This window comes from Bos grunniens, chromosome 12, assembly GCF_055505025.1.
Source record: "Bos grunniens cultivar Pamir isolate PY7600 chromosome 12, Bosgru_T2T1.0, whole genome shotgun sequence".
NCBI lineage: Eukaryota > Metazoa > Chordata > Mammalia > Artiodactyla > Bovidae > Bos > Bos grunniens.
Window position 1 is genome coordinate 82769222 of NC_141176.1, and position 13427 is coordinate 82782648.

The 13427-nt window shown below is 44.3% G+C and overlaps 1 protein-coding gene across 13 annotated transcripts in view; it reads left to right on the forward strand.

Moving 5' to 3' along the window:
* The first annotated feature begins 201 nt into the window (after window positions 1-201).
* Window positions 202-13427, forward strand: part of CLYBL (citramalyl-CoA lyase) — a 257987-nt gene continuing 244761 nt past the window's right edge. For all 13 annotated transcript variants that reach the window (XR_015138435.1, XM_086330434.1, XM_086330440.1 and 10 more), the window contains exon 1: window positions 202-291. Coding sequence is in view for 8 of the 13 variants with exons in the window: in XM_086330434.1 (XP_086186560.1) it covers window positions 227-291 (65 nt within the window). In the remaining 5 variants the exon portion in view is untranslated. The remainder of the gene's footprint in view (window positions 292-13427) is intronic.

Genomic DNA, 13427 nt, shown 5'->3' on the forward strand with positions numbered 1-13427 from the left:
GGGAGTTGGTGATGGACAGGAGGTCTGGCGTGCTGCAGTCCATGGGGTCGCAAAGAGTCGGACACGACTGAGCGATTAGACTGATCTGAACTCAGCCTGGAAGCTCAGACAGCCCGAGGGGGCAGGAGCTCAGAGCGCGGGGGCGTGGCTTGCGGGGAGTGGGCGGGGCGTGGAGAGGGGCGGGACGAAGTGGAGACGGATAGGGCGGGACGCGTGCGTCGGGAAGATGGCGCAGCGTCTGCTGAGGAGGGCGGCGCGAGGAGCGACGGCGGCGGCGGCGCTGCCTAGGCTGTGAGTGCAGGTCCCCAGTCCCCCGCCGCTCGGCCGCGCTCGCTGTGGGTCGGCATTCGGCTCAGCGCTGCGCAGGCGCGGCCTCCTCGGCCCCTGGCGGGAAGCCCCGCGGGCCGCGAGCGCCGTGAACCTCCCGAGCGCGCGTGCTCGACCTTTGCCAAGGTCGGCAACGCCCCGCGGGGGTCGCCCCCACCCCCTGCAATGTCCTTGCCTCAGTGCGGGAGGGCCGTTGTCTGAGTCCGGAAAATGGGTACAAACGTTCGACCTCTCAAACCCAGAAAACTCGCGGCCCCACACAGGGAAGCCAGGAACGTAGGGCCGGGAGGCGGCTCGCCTCCACCTGGTTGTTCACGCAGCGGTTCCCAAACTGTTTGGTCTCAGGACCCCCTTACTCGCTGAGAAATTATTGAGGACCCCGGAGAGTTTTTGCTTGTATCTGTTGATTTTTTTTTTTTAATTTAAAAGTTTAGTCATTTTAAAATCACAAATCCATATAAATTGAACGCAGATTGCATCTTTAATGAAAAATATTAGAGAAAAGTGGCGTGGTATATTTTTTAAAATGTCTTCAGTTTAATTAAGGACAGTTGGAGTCACATATCACCTGTCTTGGAGAAAGTTTACCTAGAAATTTCCAGGCTCATGCACAAACCAGTTGGAAAAGGGAAGACCTCGAAGACCCTTTCACAGGGTCTCAGGGTGCCACCTCCTCACCCCAGGTATCCTCAGATGACACTTTGAGAACCGCTGGTTGAGATTTGCTTGTTTGCCAACCACATGCACATATATGTTCCCTCATTCTGTTCCCTGATCACCATGGAAAGAAGCTGCGTGACTCATTTATAAAGATGAGGAAACCAAGGCTCGCAGAGGCTGACTGACACTCAAAGCAGAGAATGGCAGAGTTGGGTTCAGAAACCAAATCAGAGGCTCCTGCTCTGGAACTTGGTTACATCTGCTTGCTCCGTGCTTCCTGACTCACTGGTGTTCCATGCCAGGAGCCACCTGGCTTGTGCATCCCACCTTCCCATTTCCTAGATCCTGGCCTGGTAATGTCTCTGGGTTCTGGGGTCAACAGTGAAGCCAGAGGAGCCCCTGAAAGGGTGTACCCTTCCAGAAAGTCCTTTTCTGGCCTATGAAGGGGCCAGCTTCTGTGGCCTCTTCAACAATGGGTCCGGTGACTACACCGGGTCACTGACTTCTAAGGCTCCTGGGGCTAAGCTCATAATGCACTTCATTCCTCTTAGCACACTGGCCTAGTCTCAGCACTCTTAGACACCCCACCAAGGCCATGGCAGCAGGCTTTCATGCAGAGCCCTTCCCAGGTTAAATTCTATGGGTCCTGGCGCCTTCAGAACACATGGGGATGGGAAAAGTAAATGTGCCCAAGGTCAGCTTAAAAAAGTCTGCCTGCAGGTGTCTTTACTTTCTATCCCAGTTGTCTAGCACTTCCTCTTCAAGCCAGTAGACTGGCTTCTGGTGGCTTTTCTCTTGTTTTTAGAGCATCAGCAGTGTTGCTGATAGGCAGTTATTGAACCCTCTTCCCGACCCTCCCGCGTTTTCCTCTGTTGCAGTGGTGCTTCCCTGGTGCTTCCCTGCCCTTCCTTTCTCCAGCCCAGCAGCTCTCTGCTGCTGCCGACCAATTTACAGAAATACCCTGCCCTCATTGGGGGCACATAACTGCCCACTGCTAGGAATGTCTTTTAAATCCTCTCAGCTGGCAGAGCAAAGAAATTTGTGTAAATAGTAATCCATGCATATGTACACATCTAGAAATATTTCTCATGTAACCATCTGTACCTATATTAAGCTAAAGGTGAGTTCATACTGTATTCTAATCCATTACCACATGGATCATTCTAGCCTCCTCACCCGCCTTGTTTGTAAATTTTCACCCCAACAGTGAGAGACCTGGCTTCCACTATACACTATCCAGTCACTCAGTTATTCAATTTCAGTGTGCATGTAGCAGTATCTGACTTGTTAGACCATACTTCTCTGGAAAAGACTTTAAAGTCCAGTGCTTAGATACAGTTCCTTTCCCTTTAGTTGTAGAGACTCCACTTATTTCCACAGTTACTTGGGTTAGCACCTTTTCTTCCCAGCCCCTTCAGTGAGGTGATTTCATACATTTGTAATACAGTAAGATTCTCTTTTCCCTTTTCTTGTCTAGTTGCACTAGCTAATGGTTTTACTAAGTAAGACATTAAATAGGAGTGATGAGACTCCTGTTTGCCTTGGTCCCAATCTTAGGGAAAGCATCCAGTTTTCCACTGTTGAGTCTGATATTAATTGTAGGTGTTCTATAGATGGTTTTTATTCCCCATTTACTGAGGTACTTTTTTTTTCCTTCTTGTTTAGCCTGTTGATGTGGCAGATTATATTAAGTGATTTCTGAATATTGGGCTAGCCTTGTATACCTGGAATAAATCCCACTTGGTCATGGTCTATAGTTCTTTTTATGTATACATTGTTGGATTTGATTTGTGAATATTTTTTGAGGGTTTTACATCTGTATTCATGAGTGACGTTAGTCTGTAGTTTTCCTTTCTTGTATTTATTTGGTATTGGTTTCTATATGTTTCATCTCTTTTTTGTTCTTATATTCTTTTACTGTTGCTTTCTTCTTTCTTTTGCATTAAGTATTTTCTTACATGATATTTTTTATTTCTTTAATGATTTTTTTCACTATTTTTTTAGTGGTTGCCCTCAGGCTTACTATATGCCTCTTTAAAAAATTGTGGTAAAATATGTATAACAAGCTTTGCCATCTTAACTATTTTGGGTGTACAGTTTAGTGGCATTATCATATTCACAGTGCTTTGCAGACATCATCATTATCCCCCCATTTTTTTCATCACTCCAAACAGAAACTCTGTACCTATTAACAGTAACTCTTCATTCCCTAGCACCTGGTATTCTCTAATCTACTTTCTGTCTCTCTAAATTTGCCTCTTTTAGGTATTTCATATAAGTGGAATCATACAATATTTGTCATTTTGTTTCTGGCTTATTTCACTTAGCATAATTCAAGAGTCTTCCATGGTGTGTAGCATGTATTAGAACTCCATTCCTTCCTATGGCTGGATAGTATTTAATTGTTTGTATATTACTGTATATATCTTAACTTATCAGAATCTACTTTTGATTTATACTGACTTAACTCCAGAAAATAGAAATATCTATATAGTTCCCTTTTCTTCTTTTTTATGAGATGATTGTTTTTACGTATTGTATGTGTATAGAAAGCTGTCTCATCGGTTGTTATATTCTTCAATTCTGGAAAATCTTTGCTTTCAGGTCACCAGATGACACGCAGTTCCAGTCACACTTTGCACTTTCTTCATGGGTGTCACATGAATCCAGGAGTCTGTTCCTTGGAGTTTGGTGGCACAGTGGTTGGTTAGCAGTATTCGATAGGGGCCTTTCCAATGAGATTGAAGAGAGTTCTGGAGGTGTCTTTTCCGAAAGATGAAATCTCCAGGTTGCAATCAGTGTGTGATGCTTAAGGTCTTCATTTCCTGAGGGCACACTGTGAAAAGATTGCTCTACCAAAACATGGTTACTTTTAACAGCACCAGTTAGGCCTTTGCAATATTGGCGTATCTCTGCTTTTATCAGCTGTGAGTCAAAAGAAGCAGGAGTCAAGTGTATTGGACATTCTGTGACTGTTCCATAGGTTGCAAGTTTATGAGTTTCAAAGGGGTGGATCTGAGATTTAGAAATATCAATGGAATGCTTTTGGCCAAAATAGTTGGAGAGTCTCTACAGATTTTGCCAGTTGAGTCTTAATGATGTTAATGTGTTTAACTAAACAAGATGATTGAGGGTGGCAAGTACAATCAAAGTGTTGTAAAACCAAACGGACAGCACATACTTGTTGAAGTGCCTGGCCAGTAAAAATGGATTCCTCAGTTACTATGAAATCTGAGAGGAATTCTGCAGGGGAAGCCTTTGGTCCAGTGGGAAACATACAGGCCATGAGTGAAACACATTTGTATCCACTAGATGGAGTAAATGTATAAAATTCATTTGCCAGACCTCAGATGGTTCATTAAACGGGTTGAGATATCTGGGAGCAGTAAGAATGGCTTCCCTGGATTGTGCTTTGGACCGTGTAACACGTGAGGCAGGCGCCTTTTGTGGCCTTGTTGATTTCCCCACCAGTATTGATGCATGAGGGCTGTCATCTGTCCGTTGTTGTTGTGTAGTCGCTCAGTCGTGTTCAACTCTTTGCCACCCCACAGACTGCAGCCTACCAGGCTCCGCTGTCCATGCAGTTCTCCAGGCAACACTACTGGAGTGGGTTGCTGTTCCCTTCTCCATCATTTGTCAGTAGACCAGTGGTTTAATGCAGGATTGGGGGTGAGGAGTGGGAATTTTAGTGTCTCTGGTAGGACTGGATGCTTGTTTTGTCCAAACCAGAGCTTTCTCTTTTTATCAAATCAACAGTTATGTAATTTCTGGATTTGTTTTTCTGAAGCCAGTTGTTGGGCTTCTCTAGCAAGTTTTTCTAAATGATCATTTGTGGAAATATCCCTATGGATCATGACAGAAGTTTGGCTGCTGTTGGTCCCTTTAAGGGCAGCATTCCTTGCATTATTATCAGCAAGGTGATACACTGTAGCTTCCAGAAAATCAAGCTTAGAATGTCCCAGAACCTTGATAATAGCTAAAGCAGCTGGTAAGAGTATTGTATGCAACAATTCTTGAATACAGAATTGTGCAGCCCATCCCCATGGGCCAGTTTTAGATCACCCCTGAATTTCTGCTGCTAAGTCGCTACAGTCGTGTCTGACTCTGTGCAACCCCATAGACAGCAGCCCACCAGGCTCCCCGTCCCTGGGATTGTCCAGGCAAGAACACTGGAGTGAGTTGCCATTTCCTTCTCCAAGGCATGAAAGTGAAAAGTGAAAGTGAAGTCGCTCAGTCGTGTCCGACTCTAGCGACCCCATGGACTGCAGCCCACTAGGCTCCTCCATCCATGGGATTTTCTAGGCAAAAGTACTGGAGTGGGGTGCCATTGCCTCCCCCAAGTTCTCTTGAGCCCTTTTGCAATTAACCCTCACTCCTGCCTCCAGCCCTGTCATCCTTTTCATATTCATATTGTCAGTAGTGACTTGCTCTCTCTGCCTGATATTTGTAGTCCTTTTTTCTTTGCTTTTTGCTTGATCAGTCTGGCTAGAGTTTTCAGTTTATTGATCTTTTTAAAGAACTATTTTTAGTTTTATTGATTTTTCCCTATTTTTTGTTTTTAATTTCATTGATTTCTGTTCCAATATTTATTATTTTCTGTCTTCAACTTACCTTGGGTTTAGTTTGCTCTTTTGATAACCACTCGAATGGAGGATGGAGATGGAAGAAGAAGGGAGCAGAGGGGAGAAACTGTAGGCATAGAAGAATGCAAGCAGTGAGCGAGCAAGGGGAAAAGCCTTTGTAGAAAGAATGGTAAAGAGGAGGCCAGGGTTAAAAAGAACAAACTTCTGAGTGAGCATTTTGAAAAGAACTCAGAATTCTAAGAATATGTGTACTTTGTCACTTGACTTGGTATTAAAAGCTCAATGCGAAGTGTTAGGTATTTTTAAATGTTTGTTGGCATCATTAGAAATTGACTTTAGTTGCCCAAATGCATAGTGAGAAGCTAAATGGGATACTGTAAACAAAAAATTATGTTTTGGGTTATGAGGCAGAAAGAAACTTTAGTTCAGGGAGATAGGGGGAACAACTGTCTCAACTTGCCTAGGACTACTGTCCTGGTTTTAGCATTGAAGGTCCCACATTCCAGGAAGATCCTGTTTCAGGCAAAGAAGGATGGTTATTTACCCTAGAGATAGAGAAAGGAAGGGCTGAAGGATGGAGTAAAGATGATCTAAGATAGTAGACCAGAGGTCCAAGAATTGGAGCTAGAGCCTTCTAGAATGGCCTCCTAAAAGAATGGGATGGGTGGACTACGGTCCGTTAGAGTCAGAAAGAGCCAGACATGAATAAGCAACTAAAAGAATGGGATGGGAAAGAGTATTTGGAATGCTTTTTTTTTTTTTTTTTTTTTGAGGAAAAAAGAGCCTCTGCTAGGAGTAGGGCTGCAGAGAAGAGGTGAGAGACTCTGAGGAAATAGGAAATACCATAAGGGAGTAGATAGACCAGGCGGCCTGGAGGCAGGGGACATGCCCGTGGCCTGGACACAGGAGTTGGTGGGAAATGAGGTAAAACCAGAGTAAAACTATTGGGCATTAACCAAAAAGGTCGGTTTTCATTCCAATCCCAAAGAAAGGCAATGCCAAAGAATGCTCAAACTACCGCACAATTGCACTCATTTCACAGGCTAGTAAAATGATGCTCAAAATTCTCCAAGCCAGGCTTCAGCAATACGTGAACTGTGAACTTCCAGATGTTCAAGCTGGTTTTAGAAAAGGCAGAGGAACCAGAGATCAAATTGCCAACATCCGCTGGATCATCGAAAAAGCAAGAGAGTTCCAGAAAAACATCTATTTCTGTTTTATTGACTATGCCAAAGCCTTTGACTGTATGGATCACAATAAACTGTGGAAAATTCTGAAAGAGATGGGAATACCAGACCACCTGACCTGCCTCTTGAGAAACCTATATGCAGGTCAGGAAGCAACAGTTAGAACTGGACATGGAACAACACACTGGTTCCAAATAGGAAAAGGAGTACGTCAAGGCTGTATATTGTCACCCTGCTTATTTAACTTCTATGCAGAGTACATCATGAGACATGCTGGGCTGGAAGAAACACAAGCTGGAATCAAGATTGCCGGGAGAAATATCAATAACCTCAGATATGCAGATGACACCACCCTTATGGCAGAAAGTGAAGAGGAACTAAAAAGCCTCTTGATGAAAGTGAAAGCAGAGAGTGAAAAATTTGGCTTAAAGCTCAACATTCAGAAAACGAAGATCATGACATCTGGTCCCATCACTTCATGGGAAATAGATGGGGAAACAGTAGAAACAGTGTCAGACTTTATTTTTTTGGGCTCCAAAATCACTGCAGATGGTGACTGCAGCTGTGAAATTAAAAGACGCTTACTCCTTGGAAGAAAAGTTATGACCAACCTAGATAGCGTATTAAAAAGCAGGGATATTACTTTGCCAACAAAGGTCCGTCTAGTCAAGGCTGTGGTTTTTCCTGTGGTCATGTATGGATGTGAGAGTTGGACTGTGAAGAAGGCTGAGCGCCAAAGAATTGATGCTTTTGAACTGTGGTGTTGGAGAAGACTCTTGAGAGTCCCTTGGACTGCAAGGAGATCCAACCAGTCCATTCTGAAGGAGATCAGCTCTGGGATTTCTTTGGAGGGAATGATGCTAAAGCTGAAACTCCAAAACTTTGGCCACCTCATGCGAAGAGTTGACTCATTGGAAAAGACTCTGATGCTGGGAGGGATTGGGTGCAGGAGGAGAAGGGGACACCAGAGGATGAGATGACTGGATGGCATCACCGACTCGATGGACGTGAGTCTGAGTGAACTCTGGGAGTTGGTGATGGACAGGGAGGCCTGGTGTGCTGCGATTCATGGGGTCGCGAAGAGTCGGACACGACTCAGCGACTGAACTGAACTGAACTGAACCAGCCTGGTGAGCAAGAACTGAAAGCGGTAGCTCGGCCTGTACTGGAAGATGCACATGCACGTGGGTGGTGCCTCCTGGAGCAGATGTTGCTGGAGGGAAATTCCCAGCCACGGGCTGTGCGCCAGCAAGGCTGTGCCAAGTCTGCAGATTAGCATAAGCTTCGCTGGTGGACCCATTCCAGCTGTGTAGGGCTTCCACTCCCATTGTACCGTTTGTACATTTGCTATAGAGTTTTGCTGTGGATTAGAACCATCTGTGTGGGTGCAAGCTGAGAGGAACGTCACTGGGCTGGCCAAGGGAGAGGCTGAGCGTAGGGAGGAAAGGCTGGAGCAGAAACCTGAACTGAAAAACCTTCACCTGCTCACCTCTGGGCCCCACGGATCCAGAAAGGCTTGGAGGACAGTTCCATAACACGTACTTTTCTTTATTCTACTCTGAATAACTGTAGCCACCGAAGTCTCTGTCCTCTCAGGGCACTCTTCTGAGCACCCCTGCTTCGCGGAATGTTTGAGTGGCATTAGCACTTCTTATGGCATAAGTATTCTTCTAGAAATACTCCATAATGGGGCATTGAGGATGGGTATTCTCTGAAGTCACATCGGAGTCTGAGAGGTGAGCGCATATGCTTGGTTGTAGTCGAGCCTCACACGGTCAGTGAGGTAGCATCTGGGGTGGCTGACACTGCTGAGCATCGGCACTTTTCCTCAAGTGGTTATTTTCTCCAGCGATGGCTTTGCAACAGCCAAGGTCTGATGGATGTAATTTCTGAAAACAGCCTCTGGTCACAGTTTCCTTAACTAAATGTTGCAGTGGCCACTCTGTAGGAGCTGCCGTTTTCTACATGACTGATTCCCTGTGGGGAAGCCCACAGGCACGTGTGGCTGAGATGTTAGGAAGACAGGGAGAAGAAAGCCGGGCTCCTTGGGGAGTGGCTGTTGGTGGGCTTGATGACATTCTTAAGAATGGAAGAGTTGTTAGTTGTAAAAACAAAATGCTTTCTTGCCTCTGAGTGCAGCTGGGCTGTGTTCTGTTGTTACATGTTTCTTATTTATTCCTCTGTGCATTGCTCATGATCTTGACAGTTTAAGTTTAAAACTTTACTAATCAATAAAGAAAATTCCAAAGAAATAGTATTTGTGTTTTCATATAGGTCACTTTGGGTGTACATTTAAATCCATTATAATTCATAAAAGTTTTAATTTATTTCATGTTGTTACTTGAAGATACCTTATCAATTAAATAACTCATTTGAATGATATAGACAATAAGTGGGTCCCAGAATTGACATTCCTTTCTTCTTTCTTTATTTGGCTGCATTAGTTGCTGTGCGCAGGATCTTTCTTTGCGGTGCAAGGATTCTCTAGTCGTCGTATGTGTGCTTAGTTGCTCCGCAGCATGTAGGATCGTAGTTCCCCGACCAGGAATCGAACCCGTGTCCCCTGCATTGCAAAGTGAATTCTTAACCACTGGACCACTAGGGAAGTCCTGCTTCCTTCCTTTTTTGTTTCTTTCCCTTCTTTGTCTCATTTTCCGTTCCTTCCTCCCTCCTTTCCTTCCTTTTTCAATTATAAGCCAGATTTAAGATGACTTTTTATTTAGTTGCTTTCATTTTATGTTTTGGTTAAAGTTTAGGATCTTCTGGAGTAGGAAATGGCAACCTACCCCAGTATTCTTGCCTGGAAGATTTCATGGACAGAACAGCCCAGCAGACTACAGTCCATGGGATGGCAAAGAGTCAGACATGACTGAGCACACACACACTAATCTTTGAGCGTTGGTGTTTACTGTTGTTCCACAGCCATCACATATATATTTCTCTGTATATAGCCGCAGATGTTCATTGTGTGTATTTCCAATTTTTTTTTTTTTTCCTTAAGAAATGCACAGATAAATGTCCCTATATTCAGGTCTCTGTGGCTACCCTTACTTAAGTTCTTGGAGGTGATTTTCTGTGTGTGAACTTGCTGGGTGAAAGAGTATGGACATCTTTGGCTTTTTGATGCTTGTTGTCAGATTGCCCTCCAGAAATGGTGCTGGATGTACCTGGATTGCAGTATGTCTTTTGGAGGCCTACTTGCACGTTTTCCTTGGCAGCAGTAGACTCGTGCACAGTAGAATAAGCAGAGACTCTTTCCTGCTGGTCAGACAGCTAGCGGTGCCAGGTCTAGAGAGAGCCCCGTCTCCTGACTACAACCACTGGTGGCTTTTCCCTCTGTGGCCTCAACGTCACACTGACCCAGCCTACAAGTGTTTCTGCAAATGGCCACGTAGTTAAACTTCTAGTTCTTTTCAGAACTACACTGCATGTAACGTCTTCCTCTAAGGCTTTGAGACTGACAGAAGTGCTTGATTCCATAATAAAGGAACCAAAACCAATTTCCATGAGAAAGTAAGGATTCCATTTTAATAGGCTGCTTGGTGTGAACAAGTCTGTCTGAACTGTTTCCCCATGCTGTATTCTTTTTTTTTTCTGTATTCTTTTTTTTAACATAAAAAATTCTCACAGTAAATTGATAAGTGCCAGAAAGAGATTATAAAACTATACACATAGTATGATTTCAATCTTTTTGACAAACTTTGTATGGGATTGTATATAATATACAAGCTATACACATACATGCAAAGTAAAAGTTCCTAAAGTTTATACTCCAAAATGTAAAATGTAACCATCATTTACCCCATGCCGTGTTTCTGACCAAGAAAGCAGAGTGACCAAAATTCCCTGTGAGTATATGCAGGTCTCTTCAAATATTGATATTTAGAACCCCAAAATACTGAAAAATTGTAAAGACAGCACTTGCCACCCCTAGTAAAATTAGCGTTAAAATTTAGTGGTAGATTGTGTTTGCCTTTTAGCTGAAAGTTGTATATTGCTAAAAAAAAAAGTGTATTTTAAAACATGAACCTTCTAAAAGTTTATATAGTCATTTTACATCATTGCACACATATGTATATGTTGCACAAACTTACAAGTAGCGCAGGCTTATTTTAAAGCACTTCCACTTGACTTGTTGTTTTACTTAATCTCACAGAATTCTTTGTGAGCAGGATGATATGCCCATTTTACTCTTTGGCCAAATACCAAAATTCAGGAGGGGGGAAAAAAAAATCCGTGCCAGATGCTGTTGTCATACAGAGACACTGGAGGGCGCTCTAACAATGAACGATGTAAGTTGTCTCCTGAGAGGCGTGCATCTTAGTAAAAGGTAGGGGAATAGGTTTTCCTGTTCATTTTAAGGTGAATGAAAGACACATAGATGTAGAAGGCATATTTCTTTCTATACTGACCTATAAACGGTCCCTTTGACAATTTGAATTCAGTTCAGTCGCTCAGTCGTGTCCGACTCTTTGCGACCCAATGGATATGAGAGTTTATGAGACATTTAAGAAGTAGCTCTGGGCTTCTTTATTGCCCCCTCCCTCCTCTTGCCCCTTCCAGCTACTCAGGGTCGTGGGTCAGCCCGCAGCACTCTGTCCCTGTAAGTCTGCTCAGACGTCACCCGTCGGAGGAGTCTTTCCCAACGAAGCACAGCCTCACCTGCTACACTGTTACACTCCCCCGGTCTCACCCCGGTAGCGTCTTTCTCCATTGCACTCGCTCCCACCTGCCGTACTGTACGCTTATCTGTTTGTAGGTTGTCTGCCTCCACCCCCAGCCCCGTGTTCCTGAGAACTTGGGCTTGGTCTGTTTATCCCACTGCTCTGAACCTTGACCCTGAAGCAGTACCTGACCCACAGTAAATGGCCGATAGAGATTTGCTGGATGAAAGATACTGCATCTGGAGATTAGTGCCTTTTTCATTGTGGTAAAAATACACATAACATAAATTTGCCATTTTAAGTACTTTAAAGTGTACAGTTCAGTGGCATTAAGTACAGTCACCTTTTTTTTACAGCCCTCACCACCATCCATCTCTAGAACCTTTTCCTCATCCGAGACTGAAACCCTGTACCCACTGAACAGTGACTCCCCATCCCCCTACCCCCAGTCCCGTAAACGCTAGTCTCTCTGTCTTACGAATGGCTATTCTGTATTCTCCTGTGAGTGGAAGCAGGCGATGTTTGTCTTTTGCATCTGGATTATTTCACTTAGCATAATGTCCTGAAGGTTCATCCATATTATGGGGAATCAGAATTTCCTTCCTTTTTAAGGCTGGATAATATCTCATTATGTGTCTATACCACATTTTGTTTATCTAGGAATCCATCAGTAGACCTTTGGACTACTGCCTGCCACCCTTTGGCAATTGTTAATGCCTGTTTTAGACAGAGCACAGAAGCCCGGTGTTAAGGGTTTGAGTCTAAAGTGAGTTTCTGTGAAACAATGGTAGCATCTTTAAATTATACCAGTGAGCCACAATTCACCCTTGGGTGATTTCTGCCTTCACAAAATAGTTCAGATTAAAGGAGAAAGTATTCAAGCTCCTAAAAATTGGAGTTGGTTTAATATCTCTTTTTGGTGCTATTCAGGGTTTTCTTACAAATGTCAAAAAAGAAAAAGCAGTTTACAAGATCAGATTTCTAACTCTGTTATGAGCAGGAAGACCCTGGATAGATCCTCTAGGGTTCCAGTCCAGCGCTGACCCTGCTGTTACCCTTGACCTCGTTCAAGGCCCTTGTCTAAACTGATCCTTATTTTCTCACAGTTAAAACGAAGAGGGTGGACTAGACGCCCCCTGCCTACTAACATTCCGTAATCTAGGAAGGAATTATTGACCTCAAGCAAGAGGACTTTGGAGAATTCAGAAGTGTGAAATACATGGCTTTTTTTGAGCTATGGGTTATTTTGGTCCATTTGAGTTCAATTTGACCAGAGATTGAGGATAATAAAAGCTCTGCTTCCCCTAAATTTAGGGGCACAGCCTGCATCGGTTGATTTGTACCCTTCCCTCCTGCCATCTTGGGAGATGTTTGTTCATGCGTTATTCACCCTCATGCTTTAGGTCCTCAGGTCAGGAGGCGTCTTCACTGTTTCCTTCTCTCTCTGCAATAGGGGCCTCTGGCAGGTGCTCTGTCCAAGCCCTCAATCAAGTGACTGCTGCTGCTGCAGTACAGAGGGAATGTGATTCTGAAGTAATTGGGGTGTAGTGGGAATACAGAGCCTAGAAGAACTCAGGAGTAAGAAGAGGCATGCGTCCTAAATTAGTGTTATCTGCAAGAATGACTCGGAAAAGTAAAGATGTGATTTCTGCTTTCATCCCATCCCCCTCGAGTTTCCTCCTGCCCCACAAATGCCTCAGTGCTCGGAGCACAGTGTTCTTAGGTCCCGTGGTCAACTGTTTACCTAGTGATGCCCAGAAAGTGAAAGTGCTGGTCCTTCAGTGGTGTTCACCTCTTGGTGACCCCATGGACTGTAGCCCACAAGCCTCTTCTGTCCATGGAATTCTCCAGGCAAGAATACTGGGATGGGTTGCCATTTCCTTCTCTAGGGGATCTTTCCAACCCAGGTCTCCTGCACTGCAGGCGGATACTTTACCATCTGAGCCACCAGGGAAGTCCAGTGATGCTCAGAGACTGACAAAACCAGAGTGTGCAGACGCTGCGTG